General features: G+C 53.9%; 1 protein-coding gene across 2 annotated transcripts; it reads right to left on the bottom strand.

Moving 5' to 3' along the window:
• On the bottom strand, positions 1 to 27,434 carry LOC144729268 (dual specificity protein phosphatase 7-like). 2 transcript variants are annotated; one of them, XM_078609395.1, is made up of 3 exons: positions 26,778 to 27,434; positions 2,059 to 2,526; positions 1 to 1,439 (listed from the first exon to the last, which is right to left on the bottom strand). In XM_078609395.1, the coding sequence occupies exons 1-3, from the start codon at positions 27,190 to 27,192 to the stop codon at positions 1,120 to 1,122; spliced, it is 1,203 nt and encodes a 400-aa protein (XP_078465521.1). In that variant the 5' UTR covers positions 27,193 to 27,434; the 3' UTR covers positions 1 to 1,119. The 2 variants fall into 2 exon arrangements, with proteins under 2 accessions (XP_078465521.1, XP_078465522.1); XM_078609396.1 differs by lacking the exon at positions 26,778 to 27,434 and adding an exon at positions 8,517 to 10,514.

Below are 27,434 nucleotides of genomic sequence, written 5' to 3'. Positions count from 1 at the left end.
TTTTATTTATACTCAAAATATGTTTTATTTGTACAAGATATACATCTTTGATTTCACCTCTGTACAAATGTCCCCGATGTTTAGGGAAATGTGTGAGCGCGCGATCGCTTTTAAAAGCGGAGTTGCAGCTGCTAACATGAAAACACGGAGCTGCATCCCGACGACACAGGAGGTCTCATGCAGAAAAACAAAGTTTCATTTTTATGTAGGAGTCCCAATGTTTGGGCCGCCCCATATACAAAGTCACGAAACTAACACGCTTACCTATGGCAATAACGGTTTGCAAAACATTCTGCGTGGCTTTTCACAGCACGCCTCTTGCAGGGTTAAGGGGTGAAGATCGCCCCGATGAAGAATCGACTTGCGCAGCGTCGGTTTCGTCTCAGAAGTGCCTCTTGGAGCGATCGCCACCGCCAGCCACCGAGCCAGGGACGGTGTGATCCACGCAGCTACACTTTTGTGACCGGTCAACAGGTTTACACCTCGACCAACGCCGGGTCGTAGAGACGCGCCGCAGTACGGCAGAGTTAGGTCAATGGGGGCCTGGTTGAGCAGACGCGGTGAGCAGTGGTTTCTCATCTCCCGGGGGCTGCTCCCCGACCTGAGGCTCTGCCGATCGTGGGATTGCCGAAAATGACATTTGTTCACCGTACGAGATGTTGGCTATCACACAGGCAATATGAAAGTGGTGATACAATCCAAAAGTATTTACAGATTAAAACGTGTTTCAATGTCTTTCTTCACAAAACACTTAAGTATCCATTTTAAACAGTTGTCTTCAAAAAAATAACATCTATTCCAGATTTCTGGCTGTTCAATTTACACGAATCTGACAACGGTACATCAAAGGACCTAAAAAGCTGTCATTCAGATGGCCACACCTTCAAAATTAAACCACATTTGACTATTCAGAGATCAGACCCTATGAAGTTAACCATTCAATCAAGCGCTCATTGTGCTTCTAGCCAAACGCCGCCACACGACCACCGTCCTGCCTCGAAGACCGAGCACTTGGTGACGCTCGGCACAATTAAGCGGTGGTGGCTACGACGACGATGACGACAACGGCGATCGGATTTCAAGAAATCCGCGCAGTGAGCCGAGTCCCGCCCCGGGACCTCACGTGGACTCGATGGCCTCCACCAGACCGAAAGCGTTGTGACTGGCGGGCGTCGTAAAAAAGAGACGGAGCTCGCGGCTGCGCCGGTTGTCGCATGGCGCCGGGCTGCCGAGGCCAAGGCGGCGCTCGAAGTCCAGCAGCTGCCCCATGAAGTTGAAGTTGGGCGATATGTTGGACTTCTTGTGCTTCACGAAGTCGTAGGCGTCGTTGAGGGGCAGGCTGAGCTTCTGCATGAGGTAGGCCACGGTGACCGTCACCGACCTGCTGATGCCGGCCAGGCAATGAACCAGCACGCCACACTGTTTGTTCCGGGCCTCGTCTGAAAAGAGGAGAAAGAAAGTAAATGTGAACATCGTTTTCCTTCAACCGCGCTCACGGGCTTATTTGACCAGGCCTCACATAGAGACCACGGTTATATTGGAACAGCGACGCAGCGCACACACCGTGCAGATATCGGATGCGCACCATATGGCTTGAAACGCAACACCATCGCCTCAGTTAACAAGCGTAAACATTGGCTAAATATAGAATTCGCCACGATAAATACACGTCAGTTTATCATGTAAGCTTTTGCAACCAATATCATCCATAATACAGGTGTTTTGGGTTAGGTCGCGTAAATATAAATATGGAACGAAACAGGAGGGTTTCTCCACACATCTGGCTGCCGCCTGATGATGCCGGTTGTAATTATTGGCAAAACATCGTACTCAAATTGTAAATGTTGTGGAATTGCTTTCCAAAACACCGGTGTGCTGTACTAGTAACGAATTGGCATGTTCTGCTTACGTGACAAACCTTAATTCTTGGCTGTGTCGGGTAATGGCGGGTTTAACAACACATTTATATATTTACGTGATCTAACCAAAAAAAAACTTTATTATGGATAAATGCGCGTTCTTATCGTTCTGTTGGCCGACGCTTGAAGATGCACTCACCAATGAAGGCGATGGCCTCTGGGAAGAACTGTGACAGGTTCTGGTTCCAGTGATCGGAGATGGGTATCTGCTTATATTTGAAGTCGGCGATGCACTCGAAGGTGTTGGGCAGATTGGGCGTCACGTTGAGGATGTAGCGAATGCCGTGCTGGGCCAGCGCCTCCATGTTTGACGAGTCCTGCGCGCAGCCCAGGAAGAGGTGGGGCAGGATCTGGATGGGGCACTGCATCGGCGGGGCCGGGCTGCCCTCCTCAGATGAGAACCGCGAGGAGGAGGACGAGGACGAGTCCTCGGCGGATGCGCTGGCCACGTCGGAGTCTCCATCGGACGAATCGGAGCTGATGGCGAGGCTGCTGAGGCTCAGCGCTGTGGGGCAGCCGGGAGCGCAAGGACACTTGGAGCTGGGCGCGCACACGTTGCTCGCCTCGCAGTGCTGCGGGTACGCATTCCTAAAGCCGTCGAAGCCGCCTGTCGACAGAGAACGACGACAACAACGTGAGGATAAGGATACGCGTCGCAATGGCTATCTTACAGACACAGGTGTGGGATACACAACATCACGGTGGGAACTTACAGCCCTTTGTCAATCTACTGCTGGTTGAAGGCTTCGCCATGCCGTTTCGGCACTAGCCTGGGGTTCTGACCATACCTCACCACACTGGTCGGTGCATGCGCATTGGTGATTGATCCTCTTTAGAGCGTATAAACTAGCTACTGCCCCTTCTCTCTTAGATGCAAGTTGTATTGCTCCATTCTTTACTTTATTAACATTCGTCCTGGTCTTTTGAGTTTTCGTCAAGTTAAACTCGACTCAGTTTGCTCGCCCATCAAGCAGCTTGCGGATTTAGCGACAGAGCTGCTGGATGACTTTAAAGTGACCGTTTCTAACTTCGCCCTGGCCCAAGTAAGGAGGCGGCACAGGCGAACAAGCCAATATAAGAACACAGCCGCCATGCGGGACCAGCCCCTCGGAGACGCGCTCCCATGAAGTGAGCATGCAACCGCAGTTGAGCATACGGTGCAGCAGCGAAGCAGAGAGCCAGAGCTGTGTCACATTCCCTGACGTCCACCCCGTGTTCAAGAGGCTCTCGGCAATACAAGGGGGCCCGAGCAACTACCACAAGTGACACTTGTGGTGTTCTGCCCTTTCCTCTTTCCCACCTATCCCCTCATCCTTTAATTCTTTCTAACTGCTTTTTGTCCATAATAAAGGTTTTTGTTGGGTTAGTTCACGCAAATATAAATGTGTCATTTAACCCACCCAAGCCAATTAGTGAGATTTGTCATGTAAACAAAAGTGCCAATTACTACTTCAGCACACCGGTGTGTTGAAGCGTGAACCCACAACATTTACAATTTAAGCTCAACGTTTCGCTGGTGATTACAACCAGCTTCATCAGGCAATTTGCCAGAATTGTGAAAAAGTCTTCCTGTTTCGGTCTTAATGGCACATTTATATTTACGCGAGCTAACGCAAAAAAAACTTTTCTTTGGATAACATTGGTCTCCAAAGCCTACTACTACTACGCGGTAAACTGCTTTTTGTGTTTAGTTTGTTGCCCACCCCCTCCCCCCGTACCTCCGATGAGCACGGTTGGCCACATATGGTGCGAACTAAGTTCAACACACACACATCCCATTTTGAGTCTCTTATATCGCTGACCTCCATTCTGCCCTCCTATCTCCCAGAGTCCCCGTAGAGGCTCCCCTTTCCTTCTCCCACACCAGGGGCATCCTCAATCCATCCATACCACATTGGTCACCATGAACTTCCACGTCGCGCATCATGTCGTCCCATGAATGGTGAAATTCGGTTATGGCAATTGTCCTTCTGCTAACTGGTGAGGTGAAACTATGATGGAAACAAAAAATAGGCTTCGTTAAAATCTTGCGCACGTGGCGGTTTTTTATCTATTCGGCTGTGTGGGGGTGGGTGGTCGTAGTTGTTTACATGGCCTCACCTGAAACTGTATCGTGAATCATAAACGGTGGTTGACTCCACACGAATCACCCTAGCGTCAGGACTATAAATCTACAAACTATTTTTTATTTTACCAGGTAAGACCCATTTAGCTGTGTAGCTCTTTTTCTTTTTAAATCCTTTATATTAAGTTCACTTGCTTGCTTGCTTGCGTGCTTACGACCGTGCAAATCTTTCGGTCGTTTTTTAACCCACTTCCCGTGATCCAATCGAGCTGAAATTTTGCACACATACTCGTTGTGCGTGACAATTTATTTTCGTGAAAATTTTTTTCCAAAATTTTCCACTTTTTAGGAAAAAAAAAATCATATTTAATTTAAAATACCAATGTGATAAAAGTGAAACTCTTACTCAAGAAAAACATAAATGAATAATAAAATAAAACCCATGCCACGCATATAAAGGATTTATAGTGAAAAACTTTGTTTTTACGGGTTAATTTTTTCAGAATCGACCTAGCCATCACAAATGATAGTTCGACGAAGTGGCTTATCATGTGATAATGTATCGCAGTCAAACACTCGAAAAGCGTGATCTTGATTCTAAACGTGGAGGGAAAAACTGGAGGACCCGGATAAAAATCCATGCGACCACAGGGAGAGAGACACGCAAACTCCAAATATACAGGCGTCAGGGTCGGGATTGAACCCACAGCCTCCTGCATACCAAGCGAGGTAGTTAACATCTCGCCACCGTGGCAATGAACACCATAGTTACCGGCCACCCTCGCATAGATCATTCAGAGTCCCTCAATTTTTTGCGTGTGTTTAGTTAGTTGTCCTTCTCCCGCACCGCCTCCGATTGGCACGGTAGGTTACGTGCGATGCGAAAGAAGTTCAACGTACATACAACGCATGGTCAAACCTCCCGGAAGCTGGACTCCAGTAAGCCACAATTTTGGGTATGCAAGAAAGGCTCCCTGAAAACGACTAGGTTGGGTTTCACAAAAAAAAATCGAAATACTCGAAGCATAGCCGGAAAGGCCTCTGGCCCTAGAGTCGCCACAGATAGAGAGGTCCACTGCACTGTACACTGTTCACGCCGGAGGAATTTGTTCACATTTCTAGAATTACAAAAAAGCTGAGCAAAGATTTTATAAAAATCTGTGTTCTGGTTTTTTTACGTCGGTTTTGTGACATTTTAAGAACAGGATTTTTTTTTGTTGTAAGTTATCTATTGGCACGATAAAAATCTCTCTCTGTCACATGAACAATGGGCAGACATCAAAAGTGACGAGTAATATATCCTCAACTGAACACATCACGATCTGGGGGCCGTGATTTGATTTGTCTCTGTTCTTTCAGCCTTGCGGTTGGCTATGTACGGTGCGAAAGAAGTTCAACATACATCCAAAGACCCCCCGTAAAACCCTAACAGACTGTTGGGGCTAAGTGCTGTTAGCGAGCACCTCTGAAGGTCGGCACAACACACGAGGGGGTGGGTGGCCAGCCCCACGCACGGGCACCTTTTGTCTCCCCAGTGGCGATGTTTACACACCAAGTACTCATTTTAGGCCGAGTCGACCGAGGGGAGGGCCCAGCACCGATTCATATAATCGTCACGGGTGTTGGCTGTGAGCGGGGATCGAACTTGGGTCGCCAGGTTCGCAGCGCAGCGAGTTAACCGCGACGCCACCGCTCCCCCACAACAAAGACGCAGTGCACCACTCGCATACAACTCGCACCAGGGCCTGACGCTGGGGTGGTTTTGTTGCTGTGCTTTCGGGAGTATGAAAATCAATGGCAACGAACGAAGTCTCTGCTGAATCCGTGTGTGTGGTCAGCGTCCGCGGAACTTTGAGAGCGCGCGTGGGCCTCCACAGGTGTTGGGGACCCTGGGCGGTTTCGCCAGGGCTCAACAAACGCGGAAAGCTGCTTCGAGCAGCAAAGTCTCAGGAGAAGGTGGCGATGATGATCGGCTTAAAGAGTCGGGGCTCACTTTGTTTGAATAAAGGCGAGAAGCAGAACTGGACATTCTGGTTCTGCGTGCTGCATCATGGGTGGTCAGCCGTGACCCCACGCGATTTACAAGACCGCGAAGGAAGCGCTTGCGACATCCTGAGACATCGTTTGTCGGGTGGTTACAACACGAGGGATTTTTTTTTGCAATCCCCTAATCACCGAACCGTGGAGCAATGTCGTCTGCAGAGAGTGGAACTGCCGGTTCAACACGGCACGGTGGCACTCGGCCTTTCCTCGTTAACGCAATTTTAACGTGGAAAGGCCGAGTTGTTGCGGCACCTTCCGAGACGAGAGATTGGGCCGATGAATTCTGTTCACCACCGAAACTCCAACGCCACCACCACAGCAGCCTCCGCCGCAACTTCCTGATATCGGCAGGAAAAGGCTTGCGGACACCATAACGAATGCTGGCCATGACAGGCTTCTTTAAACAAAATGGTCCTCAGAACTTTCCGTTTGCCCCTTTGTGTACGCCGTGCAATCCATGATTGGCCGACCGTGCACCAGGCCCATGAGCTGGGGGCTCGTGGCCGCATGGAGGTAAACGTCTCATGAACACCCCCCCGGGGTGATCTCGTCCCTGTTGTCTACGGGTGTGGCGTGCTGGCCACCCACACCCCCCTCGTGCGCTGTGCCGGCCTTCAGAGGTGCCAGCTGACAGCACTTGCCCCAACAGTCTGTTACAGGCCAGTGGTTGGCTGTGGACTCGGCTAACCGAGTTTGCAATTCTAGGTCAAGGCTGACGTCACCGACACGCGATATCAACACTGGTCTTCCTCCCGGACTTCACCAACCTGGACTGACCAGCGTGGTGAAGTATGGTTAAACCCCCCGATGCAGTGCTGGATTATCCTAGTAGCAAAAGTAGCTACATACAGTATGCTACAGGCCCCGCACTTTCAAGGCCCTGTGCTAAATGCTTTCAAGCTATCAATTGCGTACTCTGGGTCTTTCGGTAAAGTCAGGTAGATAGAAAAATAATAGAAAATCACGACGTTTTAATCGCAACACAAGCAATCGTCTTCAGGTGAAAAATACAGCAGGCATACTGCTGAGGCAGTGATTCTGCACTTGCTCTATTACCATAGTACTATACTGCCTTCAACTTTTATGAATGCCTGGGTGTTTAATGTTAGCATTTTGTCGTATTATCTGGCTGTATAGAAAATGAAAAAATAAAATTACTTTACTATGCAAGATAAAAATTAGTGTTTTAATATTTATGTTTGTTTTTATTTAGGGCCCCTTTATAACATATGCAGAAGGCCCTGCACTAGCTTAATCCGGCACTGCCCCGATGAACGACCATGAGGCTTTAATCCTCATGGTGGTCGTTGATAGAATGGTTGGAGATGTGTTCACGCGATCTCTCGCCATGATTGGGTTTCCACTGACGACTAAAGATGATAACAGGAAGGCTTGCTATTGTGTGTGAATGACACCCACTACCTGTGATACACCTTGTCCAGTCATGACCTCCCTGTCATCCGATAATTTACAACGGGGGAGGGGGGTGCTGACTCCGCAGATCGCATCAAGCAAACTGCACGTGTGAGCTGCCTCCTATTCAAGTCAAGATTCAAGCTACGATTCCAAAGCAGGAAATGTTCTAACAGAGGCGTATTTAGAGAAATCTCAATGGGCGACGGGGAGGGAGGGGGGTCCCGAAATGTCAATTTAAAAAAAAATATAGGGGCCCCCTACTTTAATTGCTAAATCTGGCCCTACGTAAAAATCAAACAAAATTCAAAGCGACGTTCTCTTCTGCACGAACGACGTCGTCACATGTGCAGCGTCGTTGTCAGACATTGTGTAGGGGTCTTACGGAGGGAATATGTGTCGAGCTGATATGTATGGGATCCAACGGGAAACTAGCACAGTGGGCGGGGCTACGTCAGTGCACGGGCAGGTGCCCTCTACGACGTCCGCGCTTCGGACGTTACGATCCCCCGGGGCCCCACCCCTCAGGGAGGGGGATGTATAAAAGGGGAATGTATCGGGGGGCTAGGGAGAGTTGGGTTAGCTAAGAAGAGAAGACGGAAGACGTCCCAGATAGAGCCCTGGTCTCCCCCTGCTACGCCGTCCTTGTCAGGACCGCGCAGGCTCGAGTCAGTGGCGTGGTGCCAGAGCCAGAGCCAGGGTTGGTCTGGACTCTGAGTGCCGGGCCCGACTGACCAGTGTCGGGCCAAGATAGCCTCCCCTAGTCCACGAGAGGAGGACTCTGAGGCAGACTAGGGTTAGCCTAGAGGTGTGTCCTCAGATAGACGGGTGAGGGGGCCGATACCCCCTCAGTGTGTATGTCACAACGTGTGGTGTTAAATAAACAAGTGTGCCTCCAACTCCGGTGTGAACGAGTCATAAGCGTTACTACATCTGGCGTCAGAAGTAAACAACGAACATGGACACGCGCCGAACAGCTCGGGCCGGGGTACAGGAGGCGGAGGACACCGCGGGAAGTGCGGTACCAGAGACGGCTGAGGGGGCCAACGAGCAGCCGGGACCGAATGCGTCCTTACCGGGCCATCGGGAGGAAGGGGAGTCGCTGTCCGACGGGCTGCGGCTGGCACACGCGAGGTTGGCGGAGCTGCTATACGCTGCTGCCGCCACACTCGAGACCATCACTCGGCTGGGGGCTGCTGGACCACCGCGAGGCGAGGACAGCCGACGGCCGTTGCACCTTCCCGCCATTTCTAACGACGGCACTTTTGAAAGTCCCGCCATCGCCGCAGCAGCTGCCGAGGGCGTGGCCAACCTCAACTTGGGGTCCGACATCGACTCCGCTGGAGCTGCCGCGTCACCGCCTTCGGACGGAGCGTCACTATCTGCGCGACAGGCGATTACAGCTGCCGTTCGTGCTGACGCTCGGCCGAGTCGCGGGGACATCAAAGTGCGGCCCTCCACGGCGGTCGCGGCACTACACCAAAGACTACCCCCGCTGAAGGAGTTCGTGGCTGAGGAGGGCGACTGGGGGGGATTTCAGCGGCGCTTCCTCGCGCATCAAGAGATGGCGGGGTGGTCAGACGACGAAGCCCTCTGCGCACTACCGGCGCTCCTGGACGGCGACGCCCTCGCCGCTCTTACGTCCGCATCGAGGGACAAGCGCTCTACTCTTCAGATGGCGCTGCAATTGCTGGCTGGGGTTTACGGACCATCGGCCGAGTGTAGGCAGCGATTCTACGACCGCCAGCGGGGTGCGAAGGAGTCGCCCCTCGCCTACCGTACCAGCCTTCTGGCGCTCGCAAAGACGGCCTTCCCTCGTATGGATGACCAAGGCGTCGACGCCATGGTCACCGAGAAGATCCTTCTGCTGGCGGACGACCTGGACGTCGCCATCGTCGCGCAGGAGGACGTGGAGATGGGTTCCCTCCAAGCGGCGCGCCTCCTCCACGCCAACCTCCTGTCGCAGCGAAGGAAGGCCAGCAGGGCAGCTGCCAGCCGTACGGTGGCTGCCGTCACCTCACCGACGGAGGAGGTCTACGCCGCCGACTTCCGACAGCAGCAACGGATGGGAGCGCGGGCGGACCGGGATGGCCCGACCCGCCCCGACCGCCCGTCTTCACCACCTGCGCTCCCGCGCTGCTATAACTGCGGCGTCCGGGGCCACGTCGCCTTGGGGTGCCGTTCTCCTCGACAGCGGGGGACGACGCCTCGCCGGGACGCCGGCCCTCCTCCTCCTCCTCCCAAGCTCCACCGACATGACCCGGCGAGTCGCGGCACCCCACATGTTTGGCCAAAGCACACACCCGTTACACATGTACACACCGCAACGAACGGGGGGCCAACATTGCACGCCATGGGGCCAACACGAACCACTATGGGGACCAAATTCGAACCAGCCCAGTGGTCCGTGTTGGCCCATCGCGTTCTAGCTGCGCCGTCGGGCTCGTCGGCCGTAGTAGGGTATATTGACGGGATCGAAGTGCGTATCCTCGTCGATACAGGTGCGTCGGCAACCATCATTTCGGAACTAATATACAACATTCTCCCTGTCCAAAGTCGTCCCTTGCTACCGGTTAATGTGCCATTCTACGCTGCTAACGGGGGCTCACTGGGTATCATGGGGCAGATTCGCGCGCAAATTTCGATCGGTGATATTAAATTGTCCGGCCCTATTTTTGTGTCCTCCTCGCTGGCGGTTCCGTGCCTGCTGGGGACGGATTTCTTGGGCAAAATGCCGATTCGGATCATGATTAATCAGGGTTGCATTGAACTCCCGTCGGGACGGCGGATGGCGTTTTTGCCTTCCCCTACTACGGATCGTTCGGCGCTCGCGACGGTACCCGCGTTTGTAGTTCAGACGGTTCGCGTGCCGCCAGGGGCACAAATGTTGGTACCCCTGAAGCTTCGTAGGCCCTTCGCTAAGGGTGTTGGGGACCAGGGTGTCCTGCTCGGCCCATCTAGGGCTGGGGTTAGCGGGCCGCATTTGATTCCCGCTCAGACCATTGTAAGGGGGGACTCCAGGTAAAGATACACGTGTATATACGCTCGTCCTACGGTTTTCGTATTTATTCGCGGGGGGGGTTCGTCGGATTATTTTTTTCTTTCTTCCTGGTGTTCTGCTCGTTGCGTTATTGTTGAAAAAAATGAGGCACACGCTGGGGTATCGAGGGCTGAATAAACTTTTATTGTCGATGTTGCAGCCGGGACGGCTGCGAGCTGTACAGGGGGGGGTGATGTAGGGGTCTTACGGAGGGAATATGTGTCGAGCTGATATGTATGGGATCCAACGGGAAACTAGCACAGTGGGCGGGGCTACGTCAGTGCACGGGCAGGTGCCCTCTACGACGTCCGCGCTTCGGACGTTACGATCCCCCGGGGCCCGACCCCTCAGGGAGGGGGATGTATAAAAGGGGAATGTATCGGGGGGCTAGGGAGAGTTGGGTTAGCTAAGAAGAGAAGACGGAAGACGTCCCAGATAGAGCCCTGGTCTCCCCCTGCTACGCCGTCCTTGTCAGGACCGCGCAGGCTCGAGTCAGTGGCGTGGTGCCAGAGCCAGAGCCAGGGTTGGTCTGGACTCTGAGTGCCGGGCCCGACTGACCAGTGTCGGGCCAAGATAGCCTCCCCTAGTCCACGAGAGGAGGACTCTGAGGCAGGCTAGGGTTAGCCTAGAGGTGTGTCCTCAGATAGACGGGTGAGGGGGCCGATACCCCCTCAGTGTGTATGTCACAACGTGTGGTGTTAAATAAACAAGTGTGCCTCCAACTCCGGTGTGAACGAGTCATAAGCGTTACTACAATTGTATATAGCATTGCTATGCACACTTATCTGTCGTAGCAGACACATCCATTGGGGGTGGTAACCCGGGAAGGGCAGGATGAGCCGGGCCGTTGGGACACTAGTTTCTCCCAGCGCCAAGGTCACACACTCACTCACCACACTGCAGGTCACACACACACACTCCCCACACTGCAGGTCACACACACCACACTGCAGGTCCACACACTGACCACATAATAGGTCACCCACACACCACACTGCAGGTCGCACACACACTCACAACACTGCAGGTCACATATACACTCACCACACTGCAGGTCACACACACTCACCACACTACAGGTCACACACACACTCACCACACTGCAGGTCACACACACTCACCACACTGCAGGTCACACACACACTCACCAGACTGCAGGTCACACACACTCACCACACTGCAGGTCACCCACTCCACACTGCAGGTCACACACACACTCACACACTCACCACACTACAGGTCACACACACACTCACCACACTACAGGTCACACACACAAAATCACCACACTGCAGATCACACACACACACTCACCACACGACAGGTCACACACACTCACCACACTGCAGGTCACACACACACACACACCACTACAGGTCACAAACACACTCACCACACCATAGGTCACACACATACACTCACCACACCACAAGTCACACACATACACTCACCACACCATAGGTCACACACACACACTCACCACACTGCAGATCACACACACTCACCACACTGCAGGTCACATACACATACTCACCACTATACAGGTCACACACACACACACTCAACACACTACAGGTCACACACACACTCACCACACTGCAAGTCACACACCCTCACACACCACACTGCAGGTCACACTCACACTCACCACACAACAAGTCACACACACACTCACCACACTGCAGGTCACACACACACACCACACTGCAGGTCACACACACACTCACCACACCGCAGGTCACACACACACACTCACCACACTGCAGGTCACACACACACACTCACCACACTGCAGGTCACACACACACTCACCAAACTACAGGTCACACACACACACACACTCACCACACTACAGGTCACACACACAAAATCACCACACTGCAGATCACACACACACACTCACCACACGACAGGTCACACACACTCACCACACTGCAGGTCACACACACACACACACCACTACAGGTCACACACACACTCACCACACCATAGGTCACACACATACACTCACCACACCACAGGTCACACACATACACTCACCACACCATAGGTCACACACACACACTCACCACACTGCAGATCACACACACTCACCACACTGCAGGTCACATACACATACTCACCACTATACAGGTCACACACACACACACTCAACACACTACAGGTCACACACACACTCACCACACTGCAAGTCACACACCCTCACACACCACACTGCAGGTCACACTCACACTCACCACACAACAAGTCACACACACACTCACCACACTGCAGGTCACACACACACACCACACTGCAGGTCACACACACACTCACCACACCGCAGGTCACACACACACACTCACCACACTGCAGGTCACACACACACACTCACCACACTGCAGGTCACACACACACTCACCACACTACAGGTCACACACACACACACTCACCACACCACAGGTCACACACACACTCACCACACTGCAAATCACACACCCTCACACACCACACTGCAGGTCACACTCACACTCACCACACAGCAGGTCACACACACACTCACACACTCACCACACTACAGGTCACACACACACACTCACTACACTACAGGTCACACACACACACACACTCACCACACCACAGGTCACACACACACTCACCACACAACAAGTCACACACACACACACTCACCACACCACAGGTCACACACACACTCACCACACCACAGGTCACACACACACACCACACTACAGGTCACACTCACCACACTGCAGGTCACACACACACTAACCACACTACAGGTCACACACACACACACCACACTACAGGTCACACACATACACTCACCACACCACAGGTCACACACATACACTCACCACACCATAGGTCACACACACACTCACCACACTGCAGGTCACACACACACACACACTCAACAGGTCATACACACACTCACCACACTGCAGGTCACACACACACACCACACTGCAGGTCACACACACACTCACCACACCGCAGGTCAAACACACACACTCACCACACTGCAGGTCACACACACACACTCACCACACAACAGGTCACACACACACACACTCACCACACTGCAGGTCACACACACACACTCACCACACTGCAGGTCACACACACACACACTCACCACACTACAGGTCACACACACACACTCACCACACTGCAGGTCACACACACACACACTCACCACACTACAGGTCACACACACACACACTCACCACACTGCAGGTCACACACACACACTCACCACACTGCAGGTCACACACACACACTCACCACACTGCAGGTCACACACACACTCACCACACTAAAGGTCACACACACACACTCACCACACTGCAGGTCACACACACACCACATTGCAGGTCACACACACACTCACCACACCGCAGGTCACACACACACACTCACCACACTGCAGGTCACACACACACTCACCACACTGCAGGTCACACACACACACTCACCACACTGCAGGTCACACACACACACTCACCACACTGCAGGTCACACACACACTCACCACACTGCAGGTCACACACACACACTCACCACACAACAGGTCACACACACACACACTCACCACACTGCAGGTCACACACACACACTCACCACACTGCAGGTCACACACACACTCACCACACTACAGGTCACACACATACACTCACCACACAACAGGTCACACACTCACCACACTGCAGGTCACACACACACTCACCACACTACAGGTCACACACACACACTCACCACACTGCAAGTCACACACCCTCACACACCGCACTGCAGGTCACACTCACACTCACCACACTGCAGGTCACACACACACTCACCACACAACAAGTCACACACACACTCACCACACTGCAAGTCACACACACACTCACCACACAACAAGTCACACACACACTCACCACACTGCAAGTCACACACACTCACACACCACACTGCAGGTCACACTCACACTCACCACACTGCAGGTCACACACACACACTCACCACACTGCAGGTCACACACACACTCACCACACTACAGGTCACACACATACACTCACCACACAACAGGTCACACACACACTCACCACACTGCAGGTCACACACACACTCACCACACTACAGGTCACACACACACACTCACCACACTGCAAGTCACACACCCTCACACACCACACTGCAGGTCACAATCACACTCACCACACTGCAGGTCACACACACACTCACCACACCACAGGTCACACACACACACTCACCACACCACAGGTCACACACACACTCACCACACAACAAGTCACACACACACACACTCACCACACCACAGGTCACACACACACTCACCACACCACAGGTCACACACACACACCACACTACAGGTCACACTCACCACACTGCAGGTCACACACACACTAACCACACTGCAGGTCACACTCACACTCACCACACTGCAGGTCACACACACACTCACCACACTGCAGGTCACACACACACACACTCACCACACAACAGGTCACACACACACACTCACCACACTGCAGGTCACACACACACACTCACCACACTGCAGGTCACACACACACTCACCACACTGCAGGTCACACACACTCACCACACAACAGGTTACACACACACACACACTCACCACACTGCAGGTCACACACACACACTCACCACACTGCAGGTCACACACACACTCACTATACTACAGGTCACACACACACACTCACCACACTACAGGTCACACACACACTCACCACACTACAGGTCACACACATACACTCACCACACAACAGGTCACACACACACTCACCACACTGCAGGTCACACACACACTCACCACACTACAGGTCACACACACACACTCACCACACTGCAAGTCACACACCCTCACACACCACACTGCAGGTCACACTCACACTCACCACACTGCAGGTCACACACACACTCACCACACAACAAGTCACACACACACTCACCACACTGCAAGTCACACACACTCACACACCACACTGCAGGTCACACTCACACTCACCACACTGCAGGTCACACACACACTCACCACACCACAGGTCACACACACACACTCACCACACCACAGGTCACACACACACTCACCACACAACAAGTCACACACACACACACTCACCACACCACAGGTCACACACACACTCACCACACCACAGGTCACACACACACACCACACTACAGGTCACACTCACCACACTGCAGGTCACACACACATAACCACACTACAGGTCACACACACACACACCACACTACAGGTCACACACATACGCTCACCACACCACAGGTCACACACATACACTCACCACACCATAGGTCACACACACACACACTCACCACACTGCAGGTCACACACACACACACACTCAACAGGTCACACACACACTCACCACACTGCAGGTCACACACACCACACTGCAGGTCACACACACACACTCACCACACTGCAGGTCACACACACACTCACCACACTGCAGGTCACACACACACACTCACCACACAACAGGTCACACACACACACACTCACCACACTACAGGTCACACACACACTCACCACACTACAGGTCACACACACAAAATCACCACACTGCAGATCACACACACACACTCACCACACGACAGGTCACACACACTCACCACACTGCAGGTCACACACACACACACACCACTACAGGTCACAAACACACTCACCACACCATAGGTCACACACATACACTCACCACACCACAAGTCACACACATACACTCACCACACCATAGGTCACACACACACACTCACCACACTGCAGATCACACACACTCACCACACTGCAGGTCACATACACATACTCACCACTATACAGGTCACACACACACACACTCAACACACTACAGGTCACACACACACTCACCACACTGCAAGTCACACACCCTCACACACCACACTGCAGGTCACACTCACACTCACCACACAACAAGTCACACACACACTCACCACACTGCAGGTCACACACACACACCACACTGCAGGTCACACACACACTCACCACACCGCAGGTCACACACACACACTCACCACACTGCAGGTCACACACACACACTCACCACACTGCAGGTCACACACACACTCACCAAACTACAGGTCACACACACACACACACTCACCACACTACAGGTCACACACACAAAATCACCACACTGCAGATCACACACACACACTCACCACACGACAGGTCACACACACTCACCACACTGCAGGTCACACACACACACACACCACTACAGGTCACACACACACTCACCACACCATAGGTCACACACATACACTCACCACACCACAGGTCACACACATACACTCACCACACCATAGGTCACACACACACACTCACCACACTGCAGATCACACACACTCACCACACTGCAGGTCACATACACATACTCACCACTATACAGGTCACACACACACACACTCAACACACTACAGGTCACACACACACTCACCACACTGCAAGTCACACACCCTCACACACCACACTGCAGGTCACACTCACACTCACCACACAACAAGTCACACACACACTCACCACACTGCAGGTCACACACACACACCACACTGCAGGTCACACACACACTCACCACACCGCAGGTCACACACACACACTCACCACACTGCAGGTCACACACACACACTCACCACACTGCAGGTCACACACACACTCACCACACTACAGGTCACACACACACACACTCACCACACCACAGGTCACACACACACTCACCACACTGCAAATCACACACCCTCACACACCACACTGCAGGTCACACTCACACTCACCACACAGCAGGTCACACACACACTCACACACTCACCACACTACAGGTCACACACACACACTCACTACACTACAGGTCACACACACACACACACTCACCACACCACAGGTCACACACACACTCACCACACAACAAGTCACACACACACACACTCACCACACCACAGGTCACACACACACTCACCACACCACAGGTCACACACACACACCACACTACAGGTCACACTCACCACACTGCAGGTCACACACACACTAACCACACTACAGGTCACACACACACACACCACACTACAGGTCACACACATACACTCACCACACCACAGGTCACACACATACACTCACCACACCATAGGTCACACACACACTCACCACACTGCAGGTCACACACACACACACACTCAACAGGTCATACACACACTCACCACACTGCAGGTCACACACACACACCACACTGCAGGTCACACACACACTCACCACACCGCAGGTCAAACACACACACTCACCACACTGCAGGTCACACACACACACTCACCACACAACAGGTCACACACACACACACTCACCACACTGCAGGTCACACACACACACTCACCACACTGCAGGTCACACACACACACACTCACCACACTACAGGTCACACACACACACTCACCACACTGCAGGTCACACACACACACACTCACCACACTACAGGTCACACACACACACACTCACCACACTGCAGGTCACACACACACACTCACCACACTGCAGGTCACACACACACACTCACCACACTGCAGGTCACACACACACTCACCACACTAAAGGTCACACACACACACTCACCACACTGCAGGTCACACACACACCACATTGCAGGTCACACACACACTCACCACACCGCAGGTCACACACACACACTCACCACACTGCAGGTCACACACACACTCACCACACTGCAGGTCACACACACACACTCACCACACTGCAGGTCACACACACACACTCACCACACTGCAGGTCACACACACACTCACCACACTGCAGGTCACACACACACACTCACCACACAACAGGTCACACACACACACACTCACCACACTGCAGGTCACACACACACACTCACCACACTGCAGGTCACACACACACTCACCACACTACAGGTCACACACATACACTCACCACACAACAGGTCACACACTCACCACACTGCAGGTCACACACACACTCACCACACTACAGGTCACACACACACACTCACCACACTGCAAGTCACACACCCTCACACACCGCACTGCAGGTCACACTCACACTCACCACACTGCAGGTCACACACACACTCACCACACAACAAGTCACACACACACTCACCACACTGCAAGTCACACACACACTCACCACACAACAAGTCACACACACACTCACCACACTGCAAGTCACACACACTCACACACCACACTGCAGGTCACACTCACACTCACCACACTGCAGGTCACACACACACACTCACCACACTGCAGGTCACACACACACTCACCACACTACAGGTCACACACATACACTCACCACACAACAGGTCACACACACACTCACCACACTGCAGGTCACACACACACTCACCACACTACAGGTCACACACACACACTCACCACACTGCAAGTCACACACCCTCACACACCACACTGCAGGTCACAATCACACTCACCACACTGCAGGTCACACACACACTCACCACACCACAGGTCACACACACACACTCACCACACCACAGGTCACACACACACTCACCACACAACAAGTCACACACACACACACTCACCACACCACAGGTCACACACACACTCACCACACCACAGGTCACACACACACACCACACTACAGGTCACACTCACCACACTGCAGGTCACACACACACTAACCACACTGCAGGTCACACTCACACTCACCACACTGCAGGTCACACACACACTCACCACACTGCAGGTCACACACACACACACTCACCACACAACAGGTCACACACACACACTCACCACACTGCAGGTCACACACACACACTCACCACACTGCAGGTCACACACACACTCACCACACTGCAGGTCACACACACTCACCACACAACAGGTTACACACACACACACACTCACCACACTGCAGGTCACACACACACACTCACCACACTGCAGGTCACACACACACTCACTATACTACAGGTCACACACACACACTCACCACACTACAGGTCACACACACACTCACCACACTACAGGTCACACACATACACTCACCACACAACAGGTCACACACACACTCACCACACTGCAGGTCACACACACACTCACCACACTACAGGTCACACACACACACTCACCACACTGCAAGTCACACACCCTCACACACCACACTGCAGGTCACACTCACACTCACCACACTGCAGGTCACACACACACTCACCACACAACAAGTCACACACACACTCACCACACTGCAAGTCACACACACTCACACACCACACTGCAGGTCACACTCACACTCACCACACTGCAGGTCACACACACACTCACCACACCACAGGTCACACACACACACTCACCACACCACAGGTCACACACACACTCACCACACAACAAGTCACACACACACACACTCACCACACCACAGGTCACACACACACTCACCACACCACAGGTCACACACACACACCACACTACAGGTCACACTCACCACACTGCAGGTCACACACACATAACCACACTACAGGTCACACACACACACACCACACTACAGGTCACACACATACGCTCACCACACCACAGGTCACACACATACACTCACCACACCATAGGTCACACACACACACACTCACCACACTGCAGGTCACACACACACACACACTCAACAGGTCACACACACACTCACCACACTGCAGGTCACACACACCACACTGCAGGTCACACACACACACTCACCACACTGCAGGTCACACACACACTCACCACACTGCAGGTCACACACACACACTCACCACACAACAGGTCACACACACACACACTCACCACACTGCAGGTCACACACACACACTCACCACACTGCAGGTCACACACACACACACTCACCACACTACAGGTCACACACACACACACACTCACCACACTGCAGGTCACACACACACACACTCACCACACTACAGGTCACACACACACACACTCACCACACTGCAGGTCACACACACACACTCACCACACTGCAGGTCACACACACACTCACCACACTACAGGTCACACACACACTCACCACACCACAGGTCACACACACACTCACCACACTGCAAGTCACACAACCTCACACACCACACTGCAGATCACACACACACACTCACCACACTACAGGTCACACACACACACCACACTACAGGTCACACACACACACTCACCACTATACAGGTCACACACACACACACTCAACACACTACAGGTCACACACACACTCACCACACTGCAGGTCACACACACACACACCACACTGCAGGTCACACACACACTCACCACACCGCAGGTCACACACACACACTCACCACACTGCAGGTCACACACACACTCACCACACTGCAGGTCACACACACACACACTCACCACACAACAAGTCACACACACACACACACTCACCACACTGCAGGTCACACACACACACTCACCACACTGCAGGTCACACACACACTCACCACACTGCAGGTCACACACACACACTCACCACAAAACAGGTCACACACACACACTCACCACACTGCAGGTCCCACACACACACTCACCACACTGCAGGTCACACACACACTCACCATACTACAGGTCACACACACACACTCACCACACTACAGGTCACACACACACTCACCACACAACAGGTCACACACACACTCACCACACTGCAGGTCACACACACACTCACCACACTACAGGTCACACACACACACTCACCACACTGCAAGTCACACACCCTCACACACCACACTGCAGGTCACACTCACACTCACCACACTGCAGGTCACACACACACTCACCACACAACAAGTCACACACACACTCACCACACTGCAAGTCACACACACTCACACACCACACTGCAGGTCACACACACACTCACCACACCACAGGTCACAAACACACTCACCACACCACAGGTCACACACACACACCACACTACAGGTCACACTCACCACACTGCAGGTCACACACACACTAACCACACTGCAGGTCACACTCACACTCACCACACTGCAGGTCACACACACACTCACCACACTGCAGCTCACACACACACACTCACCACACAACAGGTCACATACACACACACACTCACCACACTGCAGGTCACACACACACACTCACCACACTGCAGGTCACACACACACTCACCACACTGCAGGTCACACACACACACTCACCACACAACAGGTCATACACACACACACACTCACCACACTGCAGGTCACACACACACACTCTCCACACTGCAGGGCACACACACACTCACCATACTACAGGTCACACACACACACTCACCACACTACAGGTCACACACACACTCACCACACTACAGGTCACACACATACACTCACCACACAACAGGTCACACACACACTCACCACACTGCAGGTCACACACACACTCACCACACTACAGGTCACACACACACACTCTCCACACTGCAAGTCACACACCCTCACACACCACACTCACCACACTGCAGGTCACACACACACTCACCACACAACAAGTCACACACACACTCACCACACTGCAAGTCACACACACTCACACACCACACTGCAGGTCACACTCACACTCACCACACTGCAGGTCACACACACACTCACCACACCACAGGTCACACACACACACTCACCACACCACAGGTCACACACACACTCACCACGCAACAAGTCACACACACACACACTCACCACACCACAGGTCACACACACACTCACCACACCACAGGTCACACACACACACACCACACTACAGGTCACACTCACCACACTGCAGGTCACACACACACTCACCACACCACAGGTCACACACACACACTCACCACGCAACAAGTCACACACACACACACACTCACCACACCACAGGACACACACACACTCACCACACCACAGGTCACACACACACTCACCACACAACAATTCACACACACACACTCACCACACTGCAGGTCACACACACACGCACCACACTAGAGGTCACACACACACGCACCAAACTACAGGTCACACACACACACACACTCACCACACCACAGGTCACACACACACACACTCACCACACTGCAAGTCACACACACACTCACCACACTACAGGTCACACACACACACTCACCACAATACAGGTCACACACACACTCACCACACTGCAGGTCACACACACACACTCACCACACTGCAGGTCACACACACACTCACCACACTGCAGGTCACACACACACACTCACCACACTGCAGGTCACACACACACTCACCACACTGCAGGTCACACACACACACTCACCACACAACAGGTCACACACACACACTCACCACACTGCAGGTCACACACACACACTCACCACACTGCAGGTCACACACACACTCACCATACTACAGGTCACACACACACACTCACCACACTACAGGTCACACACACACTCACCACACTACAGGTCACACACATACACTCACCACACAACAGGTCACACACACACTCACCACACTGCAGGTCACACACACACTCACCACACTACAGGTCACACACACACACTCACCACACTGCAAGTCACACACCCTCACACACCACACTGCAGGTCACACTCACACTCACCACACTGCAGGTCACACACACACTCACCACACAACAAGTCACACACACACTCACCACACTGCAAGTCACACACACACACACCACACTACAGGTCATACACACACACTCATTACACTGCAGGTGTGTATGTGACCTGTAGTGTGGTGTGTGTGTGAGCGGCAGGGTGGTGAGTGTGACCTGTAGTGTGGTGTGTGTGTGTGTGACCTGTAGTGTGGGGAGTGTGTGTGTGACCTGCAGTGTGGTGAGGGTGTGTGTGTGTGTGACCTGCTGTGTGGTGAGTGTGTGTGTGTGACCTGCAGTGTGGTGAGTGTGTGTGTGACCTATATAGTGGTGAGTGTGTGTGTGTGTGACCTGTTGTGTGGTGAGTGTGTGTGTGTGTGACTTGTAGTGTGGTGTGTGTCTGACCTGTAGTGTGGTGAGTGTGTGTGTGTGACCTGCAGTGTTTTAAGTGTGTGTGTGACCTGTATAGTGGTGAGTCTGTGTGTGTGTGACCTGTAGTGTGGTTGAGTGTGTGTGTGACCTGTAGTGTGGTGAGTGTGTGTGTGTGTGTGACCTGCAGTGTGGTGAGTGTGTGTGTGTGTGACCTGTAGTGTGGTTGAGTGTGTGTGTGACCTGTAGTGTGGTGAGTGTGTGTGTGTGTGTGTGACCTGCAGTGTGGTGAGTGTGTGTGTGTGACCTGTGGTGAGTGTGTGTGTGTGACCTGTGGTGAGTGTGTGACCTGTGGTGAGTGTGTGTGTGACCTGTATAGTGGTGAGTGTGTGTGACTTGTAGTGTTGTGAGTGTGTGTCTGACCTATAGTGTGGTGAGTGTGTGTGTGACTTGTAGTGTGGTGAGTGTGTGTGACCTGTAGTGTGGTGAGTGTGTGTGTGTGACCTGTGGTGAGTGTGTGTGACCTGTAGGGTGGTGAGTGTGTATGTGACCTGTGGTGAGTGTGTGTGACCTGTGGTGAGTGTGTGTGACCTGTGGTCAGTGTGTGTGTGACCTGTGGTGAGTGTGTGTGACCTGTGGTGAGTGTGTGTGTGACCTGTAGTGTGGTGAGTGTGTGTGTGACCTGTGGTGAGTGTGTGTGACCTGTCGTGAGTGTGTGTGTGACCTGTGGTGAGTGTGTGTGTGACCTGTAGTGTGGTGAGTGTGTGCGTGTGACCTGTGGTGAGTGTGTGTGACCTGTGGTGAGTGTGTGTGTGGTCTATTGTTGGCGAGCACCCTGCTAGTTGCTGTAAACAGCTGTGTGTGTCCCCTCGCTACGCCCGCTGCTGAGCGGCGACCCCTGCGGGAAGGACGCGCGGGGGGGGGGGCGGCTCTCCCCGCGGTGGAGTCGCGGCGCGGAGCCAGCGCCTCTAGCCCCCCCCTCCAGCCCCAGCTCGCCTCTGGCTGTTTACGAGCCAGGGATTGGGTTGGGGGCGCGCTGGGGTTGTGTGCGGCTGCTGCTGCTGCGTTGGTGGCCGCACGGGGCCTCGGTGCCAGGCTGTTGCTTCTCCCTGAGCCGGCAAGACGCGGGCGAGACCCGGCCAACCGTGGGTGGGGATCGCGTTTGGTTTTATGGCGTTCGGCATCGAAAATAAAGATCATCGGCAGGGCGATGCCGCTACCACGTTTGTTGTTGTTTGTTTGTGAACGGGAAAGTAAATACAAGAGCCACAGTGGTGCGATTGTGGCCATGCAACTCAAACTGTGGAGCGTGTCGCGTAACACCACTGTAGTCTGCATTCCTTCATCAGAGATGGGGGAAGAGCAAACCTACTGGAACTCTCTCTCTCCAGAATGCCTCGACGTTGCTATTTAGACCATTTTGCCGTCAAACGCAAAAATAGAAGAGTCAAACTATTTACATACTCCCATTGTGTGGTCACATGGCTTGTTTGGTCCAATTGTGTATGGGTGGTAGATGACAATAGACGTGAGTGTTTCACGTGCAGTGGGCAGTGTCGAACGATCTGGTCCACTCAACGCGTCGCTGCTCTTAGCCAATGCGACTCTCCACATGTTGTATTCTTGCGTGGGCCGAACCCACAAACGAACACGGCTCGCCTCGGGACAAATTACACAATGGGGATTACACGACGGCAACCATCGCCCCCTACTGGCAGACTCCGTGCCCGACCCGTGCCTCGACCCGTGCTGACCCGTGCCTCGACCCGTGCCCGACCCGTGCCGGACTGCCGAGTCACTTTGTGCCGCACAGGGAAGGCAGCTGCCCCGTCAAACGAGATGTGATGTAAGAGAAGTGAACGTTTCCATCTCAGTCCCGTACAACTATAACCACTCAAAATTGTAACAATGTACAACTGTGGTTGTTTAAGAAGTGACCATCGAGTGGTTGTGTGCGGAGTGCCGTTCGTTGCTGTGTTTGAGTATCTGCCACACGTGCCCACCCCAGGTGATGCCCATCCAAGGCGGCGAGATGTTAACTACCTCGCCTGGTATGCAGAACGTCGTGGGGTCGATCCCGACCCTGACACCTACTGTATATTTGGAGTTTGGATCAATCTGTACGCCTTGCAAACCCCGAGTACACACGAGTCGAATGTTTTCAGCCTTTCGTTCGTAACCCGCCCACCACTTCCCGAAGTATTCATTGGCGGCGACGTTTTCCCACAACGATCGATGATGTCACGACAGCACCCTGAACTCGGCCACGGCTAACGGCAGTGGCGAGCGATATCTGAACTGGCCCTGCACCCCGTGAAGTATGGCCATAGACAAAACATCCCCCGTGTAGCCTTAACAGACTGTTGGGGCAAGTGTTGTTAGCGAGCACCTATGAAGGCCGGGACGGCACACGAGGGGAGTGGGTGGCCAGCACCACGCCCAACCGCCTTTGTCTCCCGAGTGGCGCTGTTTACTACACAACGCATCAGGTACTCATTTGAGACCTAGGGGAGGCCCAGGACCGGTTCAGATAATCGTCACTGGTGTTGGCCGTGAACGGGAATCGAACCCGGGTCGCCGGGTTCATAGCGCAGCGTAGCGCTAACCGCTACACCACCGCTCCCCATTAACCCTGATGACCGACCCGGTGTGGGGACAGCCTCTATCCAGCAGTGGATTGACACAGGGCCCGTATATTATTTGGAAAGACGGAGGGAAATCTGACGCGCGGTACGCTCAGGACACGCTGGGGTGTGTTTCGCTGATCGTAGAACGAGCTTCACCATCGCTCAGCCCTCGGTGAACGGGTGCTCGGATGTTGTTGACGTTTGAGTCCGAGAGGGTTGTCCAGACAGCCACGCTGCTCGCGGATGACAAGCAGCGTGAGACGAGCAGACTGCGCTAGTCACCACCCAGCGTACTCGCAGTCGCACTCAGGGACCGCCCGGGTTCACGGGACGCCGTGCACCCCGGCATGTGACAAATGCAGTCACACTCGCGGATATACCCCAACGCTGGGCAGATAAACATCACGACGCATCGACAAGTTGACGGACCGGTAGATTAACGACGCATCACCGCACCGTGTCTATCCACCGCTGGATGAGGGGCCTCTTCACGCCGCGTCGGTCACGGGGGGGGGGGGGTGAGTTGTGTTTGTTGTTTCACCCTGCTTCACAGGCGAGCCGAGCGCGCGTGTCGGCAAACCTCCCTGGGGCGAGTGCGCGGAGGTGCGAGATCGCTTCTCCCTCACCCTGCAGGAACGACGCCTCGCACCCCTCCTCGCGCAGGCGCCTCAGGATGAGCGCCAGCACGGAGCCGCCGCCGCCGTCCTCGCCACAGTCGCCGCTGTCCGCCCCGTACAGGAGCACCGCGTGGCTCTTGCAGCGGCGGGCGAACGCGTCCTTGTGGCGCTGCTCGGGGATGAGCGAGCGCACGGGCAGAGAGCCCTTGCGCAGGCGGCGCAGCATGAGCCCCGGGGGCACGCAGAGGCTGAGCGCGCCGCGCACCCGCGCCTCGCGGAACGCCTCCGGGGCGCGCACGTCGAGCAGCAGCAGCGGCGGCGCGCCGCGCTCCAAACCGCGGCTCAGCCACTCCGGGGAGCGGGCACGGCCGCCCGCCTCCCTCCGCCCGTCCGCCTGTCCGTCCTCCTCCCCCCCGTCAGACATCCTCGCCTCTGCCGCGTCTCCCCGAGTAGCCGTGCTGCGGTGCCGCGGTGACTCCACCTCCTGCACCTCACCCCGTGCCGTGCCGCCGCTCCGAGGTCCACCGACTGCGACGTGGAGTGCCGCGAGCGCGGTGCTTGGCGCGTCACCCGACTCACCGACTCACCGACCCCCCCTCCTCCTCCTCTCGCCGCTCTCCTCTCGTTCCCTCCGCCCGCGTCACCCCGCGCCGAGCAATGGGCGCG

The sequence above is a fragment of the Lampetra planeri genome, chromosome 32, assembly GCF_965212315.1.
Source record: "Lampetra planeri chromosome 32, kcLamPlan1.2.h2, whole genome shotgun sequence".
Lineage (NCBI taxonomy): Eukaryota > Metazoa > Chordata > Hyperoartia > Petromyzontiformes > Petromyzontidae > Lampetra > Lampetra planeri.
The sequence above is the reverse complement of the archived record's forward strand: the minus strand, read 5'-3'. Positions and strand labels throughout refer to the sequence as shown.